Raw genomic sequence first — 22,204 nt, forward strand, 5'->3', positions numbered from 1 at the left:
TTGTTGTGTGTTCATTATCATTTGTCTCTAGAAACTTTTTGATGTCTTCCTTGATGTCACTGTTAACCCATTCATTATTTAACAGCAAGTTATTCATTCTCCATGAGTATGAATGTCTTTGAGTTTTTTTCTTAAAGTTGATTTCATATTTGAAGCCATTGTGATCTGAGAAGAAGCTTGATATAATTTCAATTTTCTTGAGTTTGTTGAGGCTTGTTTTGTGTTCTATCATGAGGCCTATCTTTGAAAATGTTCCATGTGCACTTGAAAAGAATATATATTTTGCTTCTTTGGGGTGAGAAGTTCTATATATATCAACTAAGTCCATTTGATCTAGAGTATTGTTCAATCCCTCAATATCTTTGTTGTTTCTTTGCTTCGAAGATCTGTCCATTGTTGACAGTGGGGTGTTGAAGTCCCCTACTATGAGTGTGTTGCTGTCTATATCCTGCCTGAAGTCTTTCAAGATTTTCCTTACATATTTGGGTGCTCCTATTTGGGTGCATATATGTTTATCAGGGTTATATCACCTTGATGGATTGTTCCTGTATCATGAAATGTCCTCCTTTGTCATTTTTTATGGTCTTTACTGTGAAATGTTTTGTCTGACATAAGTATTGCTACCCCCACTTTTCTCCATGTCCATTTGATTTAAATATTTTTTTCTCCATCCCTTCACTTTTAGTCTGTGTAGATCTTTGGATCTGCGGTGGGTCTCTTGCAGACAGCATATATGTGGGTCATACTTTCTAATCCTTTCAGCTACCCTATGTCTTCTGATTGGTGCATTTAATCCATTTACGTTTAAGGCTATTATCGATAGTTACTTACTCATTGTCATTTCCCTCCTTTGTACCTGTGTTCCTCTCTCTCTCTCTCTCGATGATTGTGGTTAAAGGCTTGTCTTCTTAAAGCACTCCCTTTAGCATATCTTGCGATGGTAGTTTTTAGTGATGTATTATTTTAGCCTTCTTTTGTCTGGTTAACTCCTTATTTCAGCTTCCATTTTAAATGAGTGCCTTGCTGGGTAGAGTAATCCTTTGCTTTTCATTGTCTGAAATATTTTTTACCATTTCCTTCTGACTTATAGTGTTTCTTTGAGAAACCAGCTCATAGCTTTATCGGAACTCTTCTGTATGTTACTAGCGGTTTCTCCATTGCTGCCTTTAAGATTCGCTCTGTCTTTAAATTTTGCCAATTTAATTACGATGTGTCTTGGACTGGGACTCTTTGAATTCATCTTAATTGTGCTTCCCGGACTTGGGTGACGTTTTTCCTCATCAAGTTGGGGAAGTTTTCTGTTATTATTTTTTCAAACAAATTTTCTATCCCTTGCTCCTCTTCTTCTCCGTTTGGTATCCCTATTATATGGATATTATTACATTTCATGTTGCCCCGCATCTCCCTTGACCTCCTTTGTTCTTTTTGTGCCTTTTTTCATTTTGTTGCTCTGAGAATTTTTTTCTCCTTTTCCTCCTGTGTGCTGATTTGACCCTCTGCTTCATATAGTCTGCATTTAATTCCTTCTACTGTGTTCTTCATTTCATCTATTCTTCATTTCCTCCTGGCTCTTATTAATATTTTCTTTGTCCTTTTTGGTGCCAGTGTAGTTTACAGTAAGTTCCTTGTAGCTTCCCTGGAGTTCTTTGTAGTTCTCCCTGAGCTTATTGAGCTTCCTTACAACCATTATTTTGAGCTCAAGGTCTAAGTTTGCTTGCCTCAATTTCATTAAGCAGTCTTTCTGAGGATTCCTCCTTTCCTTTCAAGTGGTGCTTGTTTCTTTGTCTTCCCATTTTGAATAACTCTTCTTGTTTGTTTCTGCATATTAGATTGGTCAGTTTTGCCTCCCTGTCTTCATGGTGTGACCTTCTGTTAGGAGTCCTATGGGACTCTGTAGTGTAGTCCCTTTGAGTTCCTCAGTTTGATGCTCTTGGATTGCCCTTTATGCCATTTATGTAGGCTTTCTGGTTGTAACTGGATTTTGGTAGTTGTTGGGTCATCCTTTGGTGGGTCCTTCTCTCCGGTTGGATGACTGAGAGTCACTCTGCCCACCAAGTCTTGTATAATGTTGTACAGGTTCTGGCAGAACAAAACCAAACAGCCCGGAAAACAGACCGACACCTGCAATAATAACCTCAGCCCACAACCACCATTCAAGTGCAAATAAGCCAATACTAATATAGGTGTAAAGAGATTAAGGCTATTATATGAAAGGAAAAACAAATATGAGATGACTAACTGAAAGAAAAGAGATTTTGCAAAGGTAGAAGAAGGAGGAATAATAACAGTAGGGATAGAGACGAGGCAAGAAAGTAAAATTTACATCACAATTTTAAAAAGAGAGGAGGGAAGGCAGAATGGAAGGGAAGTGTATAGTATTAGGTTTAAATTGAAATTAAAAAGTGATAAATAAATATAGTTGGAGAAAAAGAATAAATAACAATCAAAACATTTGTTATATATAACAAATAATAGCGACCTAATTGGAGAAAAATATCCACCACAGCACTATCAAAAACAAATGAGCTAAGATTTATATAGATGGGTTGGAGACCTGAGGGAAGAGAGGACAGATGGAGAAGGAATACTGAAATTGCAGAATGAGAACCAGTCTAAGATACAGAAAAATTAGCATTTAAAACAAAACATAGAAAGGGCATGAGGAAGGCAAGATGTAATAGGAGAGAGGAAAGGTAAAATTTGAGATATGAAATACAAAAATAGTGACTATCTAGATATGAGATTGAAGAAATGTATCAACTACCACCTTATCTGCAACTACTGGGCAAAGACTGATAAAGAAGAAAGAATAAGGGTATTTAAGAATGGGAAAAAGGACTTGAGATGACAAATGACAATCCCAAATGGTTCTGAGAGGCTGGAAGGGGGAGAAATGGTAAGAGAGTGGAATGGAAACAAGTCATAGCTAGAGAGAAGACAGAATTTAAATCCAAAATAAGAGGACAAAGAAAGAAGGTAAAATGGAGTAAGAGAAGTAAATAAACTATATTATAAAGCCTGTTGACTTTTTAGGCCCAAACTTGAAGGGCAATATATGAAAGTTAAAAACAATGCAGGGGAGGAGTTTGCACCTTCTTGTGCCTGTCTCTACTCTCTTTGCTCTGCAGGGTTTAGTAGATCAGGACCCAAGGAACTGTGTAGCTACTGTTATTTGGCAAAGGGCCTTTCAGAGCCTTTTCTTCTTTCCTCTACGGAAGAGTTTCTAGCAGGATATTGCTGAACCCGGACTCGATCTGCAGAGCCTGGATCCCTGCAGGTGGGGGTAGGGCTTACCTGCCTGTAAGGGGCTCTAGCTGGATGCTGTAAATCTCAGGCAGTAAGATCCTGTATCCCAGTCCTGAGGCTGCTGCTCTCACTGAAGGTTCTGCCAAAGTCTCCAGTCTGTACAGCCCTCTGCTCTGAGCCATACTGGGTTGGGTTCTACCGACTCATCCTGCAATGCTCTCTATCCCTCTGAGTTTTTGTTTAGTGGAACCACTGTGTCCATGCACAGGTGTGCGAGCCCAAGGTCCCTGCCAAGGCTGGGGTCTTGCCTCAGTTCCCCTTTTAAGAGTCTCTGTGTGGTCCTCACACTGCAGCACCAGTCCCTGGGGGCCTTGCTGTCCATGTGCTCCCCCTCCCCAAAATTCACACCATCTCTCACAGTCAGGGCCAGCCTCTACCTTCCCAAGCCTCTGACAGTTTCATATAAAATTTCTCACTGGATCCCTCCAGAAGGCGCTGGGAAGAGCCTTGTGGTGATACAGCAACACAGGGCAGTGGTGGAGTGTTGACCCTGCTCTCTCCAGAAATCTTCAGCTTAGGGTGCACCTGCTCCCACCACGCAGTTTCTGGAGCCTGCACCTCCCAGGCCTTCTCTCCACCCTGGTAACTAACGGCTCCTGAGCCGATCCACAGCTGCCCTTACACTGTGCAGCCAAAAGCTCTGCGCTGGGGAGCCATGGCAATTCTGCTTATAAAGCATGGGCCGCCAGCTCCTGGTAGGCCTGCAGGTGGCCAGTTTTTGCCCACTCCTGTCCCCATTTGCGCTCAGTCACAGCCACTCCTACTCACTCTTCCCTTTGTTTTCTCTCCAAGTCCGGTCCACAATGCGAGCAAGTAGACTGGGCTGCTAGCTACTCTGCTGCCATCTTCCTTCAAGAAAAATTATTTTTTCAAATAAGTTTTCAACTTTTAGCTCTTCTTCTCATTATGGCATCCCTATGATTGAGATGTCAGCCCTTTTGGAGATGTCTCAGAGTCTTATTCTCTCCTACTTTTTTTGAATTGTGTCTTCATTCTGTACTGGTTCACTCTTTATCTTTCCTTATATTCCAAATCATTGATTTGAACTCCAGCTTCCTTCCCTTCTCTATTGGTTCCTGGTGGATTTTTCTTTGTTTCACTTAGTGTACTTTTCATTTATTCCTTTATGCATTTGCCATACTCAATGAGTTCTCTGAGCATCCGTATCACCAGTGTTTTGAACTCTGCACCTGACCAGTTGGCTATCTCCATTTCACTTGGTTGTTTTTCTGGAGTTCTGATCTAGTCTTTCATTTGGGCCATATTTCTTTGTCTCAATTTGGCAACCTCCCTGTGTTTGTTTCTGTGTATTAGGTAGAGCTTCTGCACCTGTTATGTTGTAAAGGGCAGACCCTTAGGTATTCATAAGTGTGGGGTGACCTGTGTCACCGCTTTGTGGCACTGTATGTGGGGGAGGAGTCTAAGAGGGAACAATGCTGCTTGGTGGGCATTCACCCCATTTCAGTCACTTCACCCACTTTCCGTATGTGACTGGCACTCCTCTCGCTGTTTCCCTGGTGGTGGTTCACAGAGTGGGTGAGTTTGTGTGTGTTCTAGGACTGTGGGGACCCTCTATATGGAATCTCCTGAGAGACAGGCAGTTTCTTCTGCCACCCCCACCCCCACTGGTTTTGACAGCCAGAAGCAATGAGGCTTTATTTTTTCAGTGCTGGAACCCTGGGATGCCTGGTCTAGCCTGGGGCTTGGATCACTCCCCAGGTGTCCCTCCCAGCTTTTATCCACCACACATTAATGTGGGACTGTCCGTTCCACCAGCTGCCATCACTGCCTTGCCACTGCTGCCTTGCTGGCATCACACAGCATCCTCTCTGCTCTGGCTCCCCGTCTCTGCCCTTCCTACTCTTCTGGATAAATATCTCTTCTTTAAATCCTTGGTTGTTGGACTTCCATATAATTCAGTTTTCTGGTAGTTCTGGTTCTTTTTTGTTTTGAGGTTAGTTGTGATCCTTCTCGTGGTTGTGCAATGAGGCAAAATGTGTCCACTTACGCCTCCATCTTGGCCAGAAATCTCCAAATATACTAACAGTTTAATTTAAAATGATGAGAATACCAAAAACACAGGATAAAGACTCACAATACTGTTTTTCTTGCTCTAGCAAAACTTCTGGTGAAAAACTAATGAAGCTCACAATCTGACTACTTTCTTTTTCAAACATAAGCATATATGTGCATTTCCTTCTGCCTAAAAGAAAAGATATTCAGTTTCAAGCTATATTAGGAGGTAGCCATCATGAGTAACAACCATAAATAACCTACATATTCCTTATTCTCAATGACAACCAATACACTTAGGTTTGACTTCACCAATACATATATCTTTTCTCCCCCAGTGAGATTTCTTGGGCAATTGTGATGTTTCCCCCTTATTTCCCGCTGTTTGCTAAAGACTTAAGAATCTCATATGAAGGCAAAAGGAAAAAACTGCACCTGGGATTAACATATGTACCTTTTAAAAGATATTTTTGTGGAAAGAACCCAAACATTCATCAACTGAGGGATAAACAAAACATGGACTATCCATACTATGGAATATTAATCAGCCATAAAAAGGAATGAAGTCCTACTGACACATGCTACAACATGGATGAACCTGAAAAACAATATGCTAAGTGAAAGAAGCCAGTCACAAAAACTTCCCATTATATGAAATACTCAGAATGGAAAAATCAATAGAAATAGGAATTAGATTAGTGGTTGCTGGAGGATAGGAAAAGGGAAAAATGGAAAGTGACTACAAATGGGTAATATTATTTCTTTGGGGGTGATGAGAATGTTCTAAAATTAGATAGTGGTAATGATCACACAACTTTGAAAATATACTAAAATTCATACACTTTAAAATTGTGCACTTTAAAAGATTTAGTTTTATGGCATAACACTATTTCTCAATTTAGCTTTGTTTTAGGACATCATTCTATGTTCTGAGAGAAAAACTACCTATGGTATTTGTTGACATTACTGCTGACTGATTCCAGAATGATGATGAAGAAAATATAGCTGCTTAAGAGCTTTATAACTAAGAAAGTCAATATAGATTATTTTTAATCATCTAAGTTTGTTTAGTTGATAATTAAAAGGCACTGAATATTTTTCAAAGTTTAAAATGATTTATACTGGAAGAATTTCTGTTCTTTTGGAGGAAACGCTTGTGAATTTAAAGCTTATATTATGAACTCTAGATGCAATGCATTAAACATAAATTTGTGTCACAATCTTGGGTTATCTTCTGAACATCACAATCTAATAAATGTATATATTCTGAAGGACAAATACAAAACAGCCCGATGTATTCCTGAAATGTTCCTTACTGGTTGCTGTTAAATCCAGGTATTCTCGCTCAGCTGTCAAAATCCTAGAATTGATTCGTGGAACAACATTCGGCTGATTCATGATATATTCCACCACATCTTGATCATGGGACAGTTCACCCTACAGAAAATAGAAACAGATTGTGTTGGGATGAGTGCTAAATAAATCTGATCAATAATAATTTATTAAAAATGAATAGATCATTAACTTTATATTATATTATCTTTTCATGTATTGGTAACAGCTAAAAACAGAAGTTCCCATATTACAGGTCCCTGTCATTGCCAAGCACAGCTTAGTGTATTATGGCATAGTATAATGCTAACTCTTTCAATAATGTGAGGCGATATTTTAAAGATACAGTTTAAAGATGAGGAAGCTATGGCACAGAAAGTTAAATCGTCACAAAACTAATGAGAGGTGAATACAAAATATAATCCATGTTTTTTCTCTCTCCACATTCTACTGTGCTTCCCCAGAAATAAGAAAGCTCTTCAAATTAGTTAACACAATCAGAAATCCATTCTGAGATCTGCTCATTGTGAGCTTCTCTTTAAAAAAATTTTTTTAATTAAATTTATTGGTTAATAGGATCATATAGGTTACAAGTGTACATTTCTATGCTACTAGATTGGAATATTGCACTATGTGCCCACCACCTAGAGTCAAATCATCTTCATCACCATATATTAGGTCCCCTCTATCCCCCATTTCCCCAACCCCCTTCCCTCTGGCAACCACTCAGCCACAAGAAAAGAAGAAATATGTACTTCCATTGTTAGCTTCTCTTAAAGAAGTCACATGCATTCATTCCCTCAAGCAATTAATATACTTTGTAATAAAAATCACCCCAAGCTTTTTCAACTTCAGGCATCCAAGTAACCCTATATTTCCAGAGTCACAATTATAGTGGGGGGAAAAAAAAGTCATTTATTATTTATCTTCTCTTTTGTACCTTCATATTATAGAAATACTTGTACAGCTGACTCTTGAAAAACATGGGTTTGAACTACATGAGTCCAGGTTCCACAATACGTGAATTTTTTTCTACTAAATACTATAAATGCAGCGTCTCTTCCTTAAGATTTTCTTAACATTTTTTCTCTAGTTTAATTTATTGTAAGGATACAATATATAATACATATGATATACAAAGTATATGTTAATCAGTATGTTATCAGTAAGGTTTCCAGTCAATAACAGTAGGCTATTAGTAGACAAGTTTGGGGGAGTCAAAAGTTATATGCAAATTTCTGACTGTACAGGGGTCAGCGCCCCAACCCCTGAACTGCTTAAGGGTCAACTGTAGTTTGTTAAGGGAGGGAGGGAGAGTAGGAAGAAGGAAGGAAGGGAGGCAGGCAATATACATATTTCAAATAGGAAAAACTCAAGAGTTGCACACCTAGACATAATTATAAAACGTCAAGAGTGAAAGGGGATCCTGAAAGATCCTGGAACCAACCAAAGAGAGGATCCTGAAAACAAGGAGAGAGAAAAGACTCATCACACAGATCCAATCCTGAATCAGAATGAGAAACCAGAAATCAAAAGGCAATGGAGGAGTCAGAGGTGGCAGGAAGTGGTACCTGCAGCAGTTTTTTCAAGATGGGAACCTCCCAGGACATTAAGATTAAAAGAGCAAACAAAGTTTATCAGGCCAGGGAAATGCTCTGGGGTGTGGTAGTCTTGTGTGGGAAGGATTCTATCCAGTACCAGGGCGTCTCTTTGACAGTGAAAGGAACCATGAATCTCCAGCTGGGTGCCAAGTGTGTGATGTGTTGGAAGTATTCTATAATTCAGTTCAGCCCATCCAGATGATCCACAGCACCCTTGCAATGATGAAGCCAGGAAAGTTCCCCAGCAGCAAAACTGAAATTTCTTTGAATTTCCTCTGCACAGGAAAGGTAAGAAAGTTCAGTATGAGACTTACCACGGCATGTTTGTCAACATTCAGTATATAGTGTACTGTGAAATGAAGTGGTCTCTGTTGGCTAAAGACTTGACAAGGCCTGTGAATTTCATCATTCACTCTGCTCCCCAGAAGGGAAACTGACTCCAAGTCCTGTGGACTTCACCATCACACCCAAAACCTTACAGAGTGTCAAAGAGAGAACCTTGTTCCTCACATTTCTCATCAGAGGACATCTGAACTCAATCAACTGTGTCATCACACAGCTACTGGTGGAGGCTGATAGTGGAGCTGGTGGTGGAGGCTGCCCTTAGGAACACAGAGCTGCAGCTGGTCCACATGGACACCTATGGGTGCATAGAAGAGTATTCTCATGATGCCATAGAGACTCAGAATATTCATATGGTGCTGGGGATGTTTGTTGGAGTCTCTCAGTCCCCACACATATAGTCTTCCGCGACTATTCACCTGCCTCATGCTGGAGACCACCATCTTCAGAGTGGAATTTGACGTTAACATTGTGCTGCTTCACGGTAATGACCTTATCATGAAGAACTTCCCACTGAAGCTCTGCAGGTGTAGCCCAGGAGGGGAGCACCCAGGCAGAGATGCAGCCATATAGGCACCCTTTGCAGGGACTGGGGCCACTGGCATAGACTGCTGTTCTTGATTAGTCTGTACTAGAGATGGGCCTGACCCCTCAGATCGCAGTCACCTTCTTCCTCATTTCCTCAAGGCTTCTGTCCAGTGGATGCCTCGAGTCAAACCATTTCTTTGAAATTCATCAGGATTTCTTAATATTGGCAAGATCATTTCAGAAAGCAAAATTTCTTATGACTCCTGACTTCCCTGCTGCTCTTTAGGGGAGGAGGACAATTTTAAGAGCAATTTGATCTTTGCTGGAAAGTGAAGTCCTGGGGAGCCCTCCAGACCTGGCTGATGCATGTGGCCAAGTCTGCAATGGCAGAGTCCCTGCAGAACAGGGACAGGCATGCGCTGACTTGTGGGAGACCAATATGTATGGTACAGAGGGCTACAGTCACTGTGTGGTTCCAGGACCAGATTATGCACTCATAAGCCTTAACCGGCTGGCTGCCAGTCCCACGCTCCGGGGGCTTTTAGAAGTAGAACAGGAATGCAATGTACTCTTTGAAGCTATTGAAGCCTGCTTGCTCTGTGTAGCCCCAAATTCTTATCAGTAGACTGTGAAAACAAAACATTTAAGTACAAAGAGACACCTGGACATCTGTGATATGCCTTGACGCCTCACAGCCTTGTTACCTATCTCCCTATGCTGATTTGTGGTTCCCTTTGTTATTAGTCCCAACCATTTGGTGGAGGTCTGCATGCTTACCCCATGCAGAAACACGTAGCAAACTCAATAAAAACCCTGACTGAGAAAAGTGATCGGTGATCTCCTATGAAAGACACTTACCCTCCTCTCTCCTCAGACAATTCATTTCTGAGTCAGTTCTTTCATCCGCGCTGAGGGAGCTGCAGGACAGGGAACTGACTGGTGTGGCTCAGAGTGTTAGGTGTTATCCCACAAACTAAAAGGTCACCAGTTAGATTCCCAATCAGGGCACATGCCTGGGTTGCAGGCCAGGTCCCTGGTTGGGGGGCATGTGAGAGGCAACCAATCGATTTTTCTCTGACACATCAATGTTTCTTTCTCTCTCTTTCTCTCCCCCTTCCCCGCTCTCCAAAAATAAATAAATAAATAAATAAATAAATAAATCCCAAAAAAAAAAAAAGAACAGGGGCAGGTGTGCTTCTTGCTAGTGATGTCTGCAATGTCCTCTGAGGAGGGCAGAATGGGGCATTTATCTCACTCTGCTGTGTAGTTCTATAACATTTTCATTAGAACTATAAAACTTTTAGAAAACTGAAAGAGTTTCTTGCTGTCATAGGAGTGAGAGGATTTGGTCATAATGGCTTAAATATTTCTTAAGTCTCAGGACCTGGTGTAAAACTGTGTGCTGCCATATTCCCAGAATGCAGTTCAATGCCAGGCTATGTAAGGAGGCACACATGTCTGTGCCAGGTGTTGGGTGGGTTCTGAATAGCAGGAGACTGGTACCCTGTCAGAAAGTGAAGACTTGTCTGCATTGGCTGATGCCACAATGGTGCACTGGACAGGAGGAACTTGGTCTCTTTGATCCACAAGGGACCTGTGTTCCAGCTAGGGGTCTGGGCCTGAAGCGACTTTCCCCTCAGCCCTGCTTTGTGGTTCACAATACAGGGTGAGCCTGTTACAACCCATTTCTTCCTTCAAAACTTGCCATTCTTTCCATCGGTCCACAATTAACAAGCCCTCAGAAATAAGCCCTGTGCTTTGCATGCCACCTGGCCTTCCCTGCCAGTCCTCACCCAGACAGGCTTGGGCAAGGCTGCTTTGGCTTATGGCCATTGTCCCTGGACAGCGTCTGGTGATGTGTGATGCTGAGGGCAAACAACACCAACTCAAGCACAGGTTTATTCCAGGGCTTTAACCAGGAAAGTGAAACAACTTATTCAGAGTCACTTAAAGGTTGGTTCCCATAGAATACATTTCTGGTTCATAAATCTCCTTTTATGCTCACATGATAGTAATAATTATCTATCTTTAATAAGGTATTTAAACTAAAGTAGCAGAAAACAAACAGGCTAAACTTTCTGGAAAATTTCAAAAGTAGAAATAATTTTTAATTTTAAAAAAGCTAACTGAGAATTCTGAGAAATGGTTTCTGATGTATATTGCTATATAATTTCCTTAGTAAACCCATTTGTAGATATAAATATGACAAGTATTCTCCTTAGGGAATAATTATTATCTGAAGAAGAGCCACAGCCCAGCTACCTTTATTATTTCCTTCAACCCTGAGGGGCCAAGGCACGGGCCTCAAGCTAGACATTCCCTCCCTCCTCTTGGCCAGAAATCTCCACCAGTGGTTGTTAAGGGAAACTCAGATGTTTGGCCACCTTGGAGAGCAACCATCCCATGACGTCCCTGGCTTGAGCTAGGGGTGCTACTGTTGGAGGTTCAGGGCTGTCAGATTCTCCCATTTGAGCAAAAGGAGAGAAAGGGGAGGTAAAGGAAAGAGTATGAAATATGAGTTTACTATTTTGGAAATGTCCATTTAGGCAGGACCACATTTGGGCTGTCAGAGCTCCAGCAGAAATGGGACCTGGCTCCAATTCTCAGCCATGTTGTCAGTTCCAGAGAAGGTGGAGAGATAAATAAGAAATAAAAAGGCAATGGAATTACATATCCAAAATGCTGAAAGGCTGTCAACCAAGAATTCCAAAAATGAAGGGTGAATAAACACATTGCCAGATAAACAAAAACAAAATTTTTCACTGGCATAACTAACTTATAATAAATACTAAGTGGATTCTTGCTAAAATGAAAGAACATAAGACAATAACTCAAATCCATAGAAAAAAATTAAAAGCACAAGTAAAGGTAACCACATAGGTAAATATAAAGAATATAATTTTTTTTGGTTGCAACTCTTTTTACTACCTAACTTAAAAGATGACTATAAAAGAGAACAGTTATAAATCAATGCCAATGGCCACATAATGAAGAAAGATCTAATTTGTACAATCATCGGCAGCCGTCCGTCTCGAGAGACGATGGCGTAGCTTCTTGAGAGTCTATCTGCACCGCCGAGAATGGCTGTGCAGTCCGACTCGGGAGTGACAATCCCTGCCGCACTTGTTACAGGTGAAGGCAGATGGCTGTTGTTGCTGCTGTTGACGCTGCTTCCGCCTCGATCTTTTCTGGACCGCCTCCTCGTTGCGCGCAGCCTCTGCGCGTGACGTACCTTGCCTGACCGCGAGCCTCCAGGCTAGGCAGTCGTCTGCTTGAACTTCCCATGTGTTGAGATTGATGGAGCATTGTGTCATGTCCTTTTTGCAGATGTCTTTGAACCGCAGTTTTGGGCGCCCTGTCATCCTCTGGCCTTCTCCTAGCTCGCCGTAGAGGAGGTCTTTGGGAATACGGCCAGCATCCATTCTTTTGACATGGCCGAGCCACCTGAGGCGTCTCTCACTAAGAACTGCATGCAAACTGCTCATGTTGGCTCGCTTCAGCACCTCGGTGTTGGGGACCTTATCCTGCCAGGCGACATGCAGGACGCATCGCAGGCACCTCATGTGGAAGCTGTTGAGTTTCCTTTCGTGCCTTGCGTAGGTGGTCCACGTCTCGCTGCCATAGAGGAGAGTGCTGAGTACGCAGGCTTGGTAGATGCACAGTCTGGTTTTCTCAGTGAGGCTGGAATTGTTCCACACTCGCCGGAGTTCCAGGTTCCACCCCACGGGACGTGTCCCAACTTTGCTTCTCACCAAACCTTGCCGTCTCAGCTCTCATCCTAGGACCTTGTCTACTGTGACTCCTTGTCAGCTTCATCAGAAGAACCATCAATACAGATATAGTACAGACAGCTTACACACCCATGCTCCTGTCTACTCCTCGGTACCAATTTGTACAATAATAGCCAACATAAAGGAGAAGCTAAATAAAGCTACAGAAAAATGAAGTTTTCCTATACTATTCAAATTAAGTTGGTATTAAAAATTTAGCAACTATATAAACGCTATAATGAAAAATTATACATGATAACAAAGTGGGATTTACCCCAGGAATTCAAAGGTAGGTCAACAAAATACTCTATATTAATAAATAAAGGACAAAAACCACGTGATCATCTCAATAAACACAGGAAAGGTATTTGATAAAGTCCAACAAACTTTGATGATTAAAAAAACACTCAACAAACTAAGTATAGAAAACATAAACCAATAAAGGCAACCTGTAAAAAACCAACAGCAAGTATATCAAACTTACTGGTGAAAGACTGGAAACTTCCCCCCTAAGATCAGGAACAAAACAAGGATGATCACTCAATACTACTATTCATCATAGTACTAAGGCAGGCAATTAAGCAAGAAAAGGAGAAAGAAAAAGATGTAAAAAATGCTAACTGAAAAGGAAGAATCAAAACTATCTCTACTTCCAGATGATATACTGGCAAGATAACAATAGTATCTGTTGGAAGAATCCACAAAATACTATTAGAACTAATAAACAAGTGGTTGCTAAGATCAATATACAAAAACCAAATGTATGCCTATTCACTACCAATGACCTATCCAAAAATTAAATTTAAAAAACAATTCCATTATATAACAGGAAATAAATTTAAGAAAAAATGTGCAAAACTTCACTGAAGTACATAACACTAAAATAAATGAAAAAACATCCAGTGTTCATGGGTTGTAGGACTCAATATTGTTAACACGTCAATACTACCTACATTGATCTACAGATTCTATGCAATTCCTATCAAAATTCCAATTAGCCCTTTGTTGCAGAAACTAACAAGCTGCTCTTAAGATTCACAATGAAAGGGACACCAATAAGCCAAAAATCTTAGAAGGAAGGAAGGAAAGAAGGAAGGGGAAGACCCAAAGCTGGAAAATTCACACTTGATTACAATAATAATCAAGTCTATTAGGTACTTCCATAAGAAAATACATACTGGTCAATGGAAAACAACGGCCATTCCAAAGGTTCCATAACAATTTAATGAGGAAAGAGTATCCTTTTCAATAAATGGTGCTAATACAATTGATTATCCCAAAAGATAACCAGTTCAATGTCAAATTAGGTATGGAGAAAATGGTGGACTCCTATCTCCATTGTATAGAAAAACTAACTAAAAATGGATCAAGAATTAAATGTTAAGAGAAAAAATTATAAAATTCTCAGAGGGAGTCCTGGCCAGTGCAGGGGTTCCCAACCCTGGCCGTGGACTGGTACTGTTACAGAATGGGGGTCTCCAAAAATCCCCAGAGCCTGCAAGTTGGGGGATGGGGAAAGGAAACAGCTTTTAAGACGTTTTCACATGCCTGTGGCTAGTGTCTAGTGTCTTTGTTACACAAATGGATTACGTTCTTCCGAGGCCCCAGGAAGATGGGAGGGGTTTTGAACCATGGAATGGTACAGAAAGAGCAGCACACAGAGCCTGTACAAGGTTCTGTGAATGGTCAGAACTGGTTACCATGCACACTGCGTCACAGGACGCAGTCAAGGATTTAAAAAATAGGCGGCAGACATTTTAGGAGGGGAACACTATGCGGCTTTTAAAGGAAAGGGAGAACTCCATGCAGTTTACAAGGAGGCTGGGAACTCCATGCAGTTCTGCATTAAAAGCTGGAGAGCACCACAACACAGGCAAAACCTCCCCAATCAGGATCGAATGATTGGGAGCTACGGGTAAAGCTGAACTGTGTCTGGAAAGTAGGAAAACTGTATTTCTGACTTTTCTAAAACTAGCCTGGTTTGGTAGTGTAAGAAACAAGGAAAAAGTGACTCACAAACCAGTAGAAAATTATTAGTAACAAAGGGCAAATGTAATTAGAGGGTCTCAAGGGCAAATGTAATTAGAAGATCTCTGAGAAGGAGGTTGACAGCATTAGCATATTTACAAATGACAAAAGGGGCATTTAGATAATCCTGTTAGATTGTAACTCCAGAGTATCCAGGATGGAGAAATGGGGAAGGAAAGGGAGAGGGAGTGGGGGCTTTAGATGCGTTAGGAATAAAATCAGCCAGCTCCCTGTTTTGTCGTGCACATTCTCCTGGCTGAGGGTGCTCGCAACTCTGCAGACTCATGAATAAACGCCTCGTTTTGCTGCTCAAGTCCTGTGTCCTGGTTTTTATTGTGAGCATTTCTCACAGTAGGGGGAGGCAGAACTATGTGTTTGTGGGTGTTTTAAAGAAAATAAGACTTAATGGCAGAAATCCGCAAATAAGCTAAATCTATGTAACCATTAAATAAACAATTCTTTTTCTTTTCACCGAATTCTGGTATTGAGAGTTATGCTTCTGGCGGTGGGCAATCGGGCCCCTAATAACTGAACAGCCCGGGGTGCTGTTTCAGTCAGGAGCAGCCGGTGGGTTTGTAACAGTACAAATCTGGCTTTTTAGGAACCAGGTTGCACAGCAGGAGGCGAGCAGGGCATGAGCCAGTGAAGCTTCTTTCACATTACTGCCTGAGCTCCAACTGCTGCCCCTCCTCCCCACCCCATGGAAAAATTATCTTCCATGAAACTGGTTCCTAATTCCAGAAAGGTTGGGGATCACTGGGTTAGAACATCATCGCAATATGCCAAAGTTGGAGGTTTGATTGCCAGTCAGGGCACATAAAGAATCAACCAGTGAATGAATAAATAAGTGGAACAACAAATCAATGCTTCTCTCTCTCTCTCTCTCTCTCTTTCTCTCTCTCCCTCCCTCCCTCCACTTTCTTTCAGAATCAATAAAACAAAATATTTTTTAAATGCTCAGAACGAAACACATGTATAAATCTTCATGACCTAGGATTAAGCAATAGTTTCTTACATACGATTCAAATAACACAAGCAACAAAAGAAAAAAAGTAAATTGGACCTAATCAAAATTTAAAACATTTGATCTTTAAAGGATGTCACCAAACAGTGAAAAGGCAATCATAAAATGAGAAAAAATATGTGAAAATAATAGATATAAGTGATTCGTATCCAGAATACATAAACAACTCTTGACAACTTAAAAATAATAACCCAATTAAACATGGGCTAGTAATTTGAATATACAATTCTCCAAAGACAATATAAATGGTCAATAAGCACAGAAAACAATGCCTAACATCATTCACACTTGAGTAATGCAAATCAAAACCACTTCACACCCACTAGGCTACATTTAATGACACAGACAATACCAAGCATTGGCTAGAATGTGGAGAAAGTGGAACCTGGATACACTGTTGGCATGACTGTTTAATGGTGCAACTGCTTTGGAAAATAGTATTAGTTCCACAAACTGTTACAATAAGCAGGCAATTCTCTTACTAGACATATACCCAAGGCAACTTGTACACAACCATTTACAGCAGCATCATTCATAGTAGCCAAAACATGAAAACAATGCAATCATGCATCAGCTGAGACTATTATTTGGCCATAAGAAGGAATGAAGTACTGACACAAGCTCCAACAAGGATAAACTTGAAAGCATAACACTAAGTGAAAGGAATCAGTCACAAGAGACTGCATATTGTATAAATCCATTTATATAAAATATCCCAAACAAGCAAACACACAGAGAGAAAATAGATTCATGGCTGACAGGGGTAAGATAAAGGAAAATGGAGAGTAATTGCTACTGGCTGTAGAGTTTATTTTGGGGGTGATGACAGTGTTCTAAAATTAGACAGAGGTGATAGATCCACAACTTTGTATACACTAAGAAACAATGAACAGTCCACTTTAAAAGACTGAGTTTTACAGCACACGAGTTACAGCTCAACAATAACTATATATATATATGAAATATTTTAACCTTTTTCAGGTCAAAATCCTTACAAGTAGAACAAATGTCTTCCAGAATGACTATCTTCTTAAGAATCGTTAAAATAAAATTTAATACTGAAACAAATAAAATTAGCTATTAAAAAAACAATATACAGAAAGTCTCATGAATATTTTCATTATAGCAGAACTTGCTGGAAATTGGCAAACCAATTCTGAGTATAGAAAACAGTGATACTTAAATAATTTTATTGCCTACTACAAAAATATAAGCAAATTATTCTCTTTCAAAATCAGTTTTCAGATACCACTCACCAAGTACACTGCTCTTTGGAAAAAGGTTGTGGTCTCCAGGATTTTGTGCATTGTGATGGTTTCCAGCTCATCAGGATCTAGCTGTTCCTTTCCAAAGGGCATTCCATTGAACAGAACAACAGGCAATAGACCAACTCCAGTCTGCTCATAGTAGCCTCTTGCTTCCTAAAACATAGGGACCACAAACAGCACCGTTTTGTTCTTCGTAAGATGAATGAAACAAAGCCTATTTTTCATATATAATTCTAACAACAACAATAAAGAAATTTATTTTTAAAAATATCACAGAAGATAGCATACATAGTTAATCGCTACTAGGTAAATCTGAGATTAAATTACTGCGTTTTTATAAAAACAAAAAAACTTGGCAAATTAGGAAGTGGTTTTGGAGTGGGGGTTGGGGTAATTTTAAGCATCTTGAGCTACCAAGCCTGAATTACACATACTGTAGTCAAAACTATACAACAAATCTTTCTGCAATGATGGAGATATTCTGCTTTCGTGATCCAATACAGTAGCCACTAACCACAGGTAACCACTTGAACTTAATTAATTTTCATTTTAAAAAACACATGTGACTAGAGACAACAACAGAATGACATAAATTATTAGTGCTCTTGGGGAGATAGCATAAGAAGAAACATTTACACACAATCCTAAATTTAAAAACAAAACAAGGTCGGTGGGAAAACAGTGCTCAAAAACTTCTCTACAATATACTGAGCTTAATCTTTTCCCTTCTCCAGTAAAAGAGAGGTTCCTTGGCAGGGACATATCAGGCCAACAAAATGGCAAATAGATAAATACATATTTTTCCCTGTCAACATAGATACATTCCCCAGATATCGACCACAGACCCAAGATTGAGTTTTTTGAGTAAAAATTATATTACTATGCAAGATACAAGATATTAAGAGTTCCTTAAAACTTTCTTGTCAAACATCTTGTAACTGATATTTTTTGAAAACAGATTTTTTTTAAATGCAAACTTTTTAGATAGCACAGAGAAGTACTTCAATTGGTTAAATAATACTTATTGTTAGTCACAGACTGCATAGTTTCTAATCAGACTGAGCCACAGTAGCAACTGATGGTACAGACCTACCTGAGGGACTAAAGACGGCACAGGCAGAAAGGCCCTCTGGGCGGATTTCTGCCTTTTCTCCAAAGCATTGTTTAAACTTTTAAAATCTACACTCCCAGAATTGTTACCATGTTAATTCTGTTTTTCTGACATCTCAGCTGTTTCAAAAATTTGTAAAAACTCAATTTTAATACACTTTAAGCTTTGAAAATCATTCTCCCTACAAAACAAAACCCACCTTCTAACTCTAAGAAACAATAAAAAGTAAGTACCATCAGTGGTCTCTGGAAATGGCAACTGAGTGAAAGCCAGGGAGTGGCAGGGAGATGTTCTGACTATATAGCTTCCGTTTCTACAGGCTGTAAACAGCTTATGAGACCAACTAACAAAAACGCAGCCCGATCATCAAAGAATCAATTTAAAAAATTACATGTGAGAATTTCTATCAACTGATCACCAAAAATGTTAATTATAATTTTAAGACATTAATTACATGAAAAGCCTTATGAATTAGCCATTCACAGATGATAACTGAGATTAATAAAGACTCAGAGTTAATATGCCAAATGCAAAATGTATGCATGTGTAAGCCAGAACTTTTCTTAACTACCATTATCTTACTGGCTTTAAAAGATATATCTATCAGAAAATATTCTATTAAGTTTAAAAGTGTCACTTTAACTGTACTGCCCAGTTTTATAAATAATTACTTCTTTCAAATATCAGAGATGGAAGATACCATAGCTTCAGATTTATAACAAAAGTACAAATACTTAAGTGTAATAACATTTGCTAAATGCAATCAGTCATCCTTTTCAAAAGAATGTATTTTCTTGGGCTTTTTTGCATGGGGGTACAGCTCCTGCAAGTTAAACAAATCTTATTAAATCATTAGATTCTTTTTTAAAAGTTAGTTAATTTATTTGTTTATTTATTTTTAGAGAGAGGGGAAAGGAGAAAGAGAGGGAGAGAAACATCACTGTGTGGTTGCCTCTCACTCGAACCTCCAACTGGGGACCTGACGTGCAACCTAGTCATGTACCCTGACTGGGAATCGAACCAGCGACACTTGGTACGCAGGCCGACGCTCAATCCACTGAGCCATAGCAGCCAGGGGTTAAATAATTAGATTCTTAGAGCTACTAGGAATCTCACAACATCCTTCTTTTGACAGTACACATCTACTCAAATAGTTAGAAAATTAAGTAGAATATGGTCTTGTATATGTGAAGGGTCACTATTCAGTACAAGTTTAGAAAATGGCCAAATCTGGGAAATTCCTGAGGAGCTCTATCTGTGATAGGCCATTTGACTCTTCAGCAAAATAAAGAGTTCAACACATAAAAGATAAAATGTAAAAATACCCTTTTCCCCGATTTGTTCACTGCAGTCAATAATTTCAAAGCAAATATTTTTGATACAGCAATCATCCACAATAAAAAGGCAACATTTTTTCTTCAATAGGATAGAGAAAATTAGAATTAAACATTTTCCAAATGTGAAACAGATAAAATTCCATTAATTTCTTCAAATTTGGTATTCCCAAAGTGGTTCTCCATTTCTTTTATTTCACCTATTCTTTTTCTACAAGACTACTATTTTTGTTTGTGAAAATGTGAAAAAAAAATCACTAGTTGTGCATATCAATATTATTTTAAACAAAAAACCATAAAGGTAAGTGACTGAACAGAATGCTGCAATACAATAACAGAACCATTTTCAATGTAAACTGAGTAGATTTCGTGACCAGCTTCAGCTCCAAACCTAACCTGATATATCACAACACAAGGAGATACAGTATTCCCTCACTTATGGTGGGTATTACATTCTAGACCACCCCGCGATAGGTGAAAATCCGCAAAGTAGGAACCTTACACTTATTTTAGTATTTATATATATTTTAAGGCTTTATAAACCCTTCCCACACACTTAAAAACTGTTCCCAATCCCTTATTAACCTTTCCCACTCCCTTATTAACCTTTTCCACACTTTTATAAACACTACGTATGTTCTTAAACATACTCTACACTCTTAAACCTACGTAACTTTAACAACATATGTATACAGTACCACAAAATTCTGCGATATAATGAAAAATCCGTGATAAATAATTAAATATAATATTTTTAAAAATCTCGTGATACAGTGAGGCCGCAATAAGTGAACCATGATATAGAGAGGGACTACTGTATAGCACTAAAGCAGAAGTGATGGCTGAATAAGATGTCTCTCCCACAAAAACAATAATTTGGTTCCATCCACAGTGAGAGCTCTGACATCCAGCACCATATGCCAAATGACCTGGCAGAGTTCAACCACCAGTGCATCAAGTGATAAGATATAGACTTCAGCCCTGCTTGGTCCATGAACTGGCTCCAGCCCCTCTTGGCCACAGACTGGGTACCCCTGGAAAAAATATTTTAAGCAATCACCCATGGACATGAGAGCCTTTGTGGAAGTTCAGCTTCCCAGTAGTGAAGTTCCAGGACACAACTGGAGCAAAAAAACTTTTGTTTGGACACACTAAGAGGGTAATAGGAACAAGTATGACTTTACTCATATCACCCTTTCCCCAAGGCAGTGCAACTTAGGGTCCAAAGAGGTCTGCTGTGGCCATGATTGCTCCTGCAGGGGAAAGTGAGTGCAAATGAGTATACGACTGGCTTTCCCAGCTACCTGGGATATTGCCATCTAGGCTCATTTCTCTCTACCCCATCTAGAATACTAAGTTGTGAACTACATGACTGGGAGTGTGAAGAGGTGGGGAAGGCATCACCCAGTGCTTTCATAGGATGTTTAATAGAGGCAGATCCTACTGCATCAGGATGCACACTCATGATCCACCTAGGACACCTCATTCACAGATTTCCCCAAATTGCTTATAGCACTAGTGCTCCACATACCTCACCTACACATCCCTACCCTGTGGCTGGCTCCCTGTGTACACTACTAACAGTGGCAGCAAGATCGAGTTTTTCCAGAAGGCTAGCGAGCATGTACATAAAGTCAGTCCAAATCTGTGGGCCCGAAAAAGACAAAAAAAAAGCTTGAGCTTTAGTGCCACCTTAGGGGCTGGTCGGCATCCAATACTCGGTATAGTAGAATCAAGAGAATTTATACAAGCTTCTGAATTCTTTACAAGAGAAAACAATAAGCATGGAGCAGGTATATCCACAGACAGAATGCCTCAGAAGGCTTGAAGGCATTTCTCTCCCAAAGGCAGTTGGAAAAGATTAGAAGAAGTTATTGCTACTTCAAATGCAAAGAAAGCAATGCAAAACTGCAAGAAACATGAAAAATCATGAAAGCATAACATCACCAAAGAATCATAATAATCTTCTAATAACTGATCCCAAAGACATGGAGATCTGTGATTTACCCAATGAAGAATTCAAATTACCTATTTTGGGGAAATGCAATGAACTACAAAAAAACCTAGAAAGAAAAGTCAACAAAATAAGGAAAATAATATATAACCAAAATTATAAGTTTAACAAAAAGAGAGAAATCATAATAAAAGAAGCAAACAGAAACTATGAGGCTAAAAATACAATGAAAGAAATGAAAAATAAAATAGCATTAATAACAGATCAGAAGAAAAGAATCTTTGAGTTAGAAGATAGGGACTTGGAAATTATAAAATCAGAAATGAATAAAGACAACAGAATGAAAGAAAGAAATAGTATATGGATAATTGACAAATTATTGAAATACCAAAAGGAGACAAGATAGAGAAGGGGCAGAAAGCTTCTTTTAAAAAATGGCTGAGAACTTCTCAAACCTGGGAAGAGATATAGATATCCATGTTCATGAAGTTCATAAGTCACCAAACAAAATCAACTTAAGAGACCCTCTACAACAGACATATTATACTACAATAAAACTGTCAAAAGTCAAAGAGGAAAAACTATTGGTGGCA

General features: G+C 39.5%; 1 protein-coding gene and 1 pseudogene across 3 annotated transcripts in view; one reads left to right on the plus strand and one right to left on the minus strand.

Moving 5' to 3' along the window:
- Positions 1–22,204, minus strand: part of UGGT1 (UDP-glucose glycoprotein glucosyltransferase 1) — a 195,064-nt gene that overhangs the window by 81,307 nt on the left and 91,553 nt on the right. For all 3 annotated transcript variants that reach the window (XM_090278868.1, XM_090278874.1, XM_090278863.1), the window contains exons 18-19: positions 17,201–17,365; positions 6,636–6,756 (exon numbers count right to left, since the gene is read on the minus strand). In XM_090278868.1, the coding sequence (XP_090134994.1) occupies positions 6,636–6,756; positions 17,201–17,365 (286 nt within the window). The remainder of the gene's footprint in view (positions 1–6,635; positions 6,757–17,200; positions 17,366–22,204) is intronic.
- LOC150021774 (vacuolar protein sorting-associated protein 26C pseudogene) lies at positions 8,242–9,167 on the plus strand (annotated as a pseudogene).

The sequence above is a fragment of the Furipterus horrens genome, unplaced genomic scaffold (assembly GCF_987537825.1).
Source record: "Furipterus horrens unplaced genomic scaffold, mFurHor1.1.pri manual_scaffold_1, whole genome shotgun sequence".
NCBI lineage: Eukaryota > Metazoa > Chordata > Mammalia > Chiroptera > Furipteridae > Furipterus > Furipterus horrens.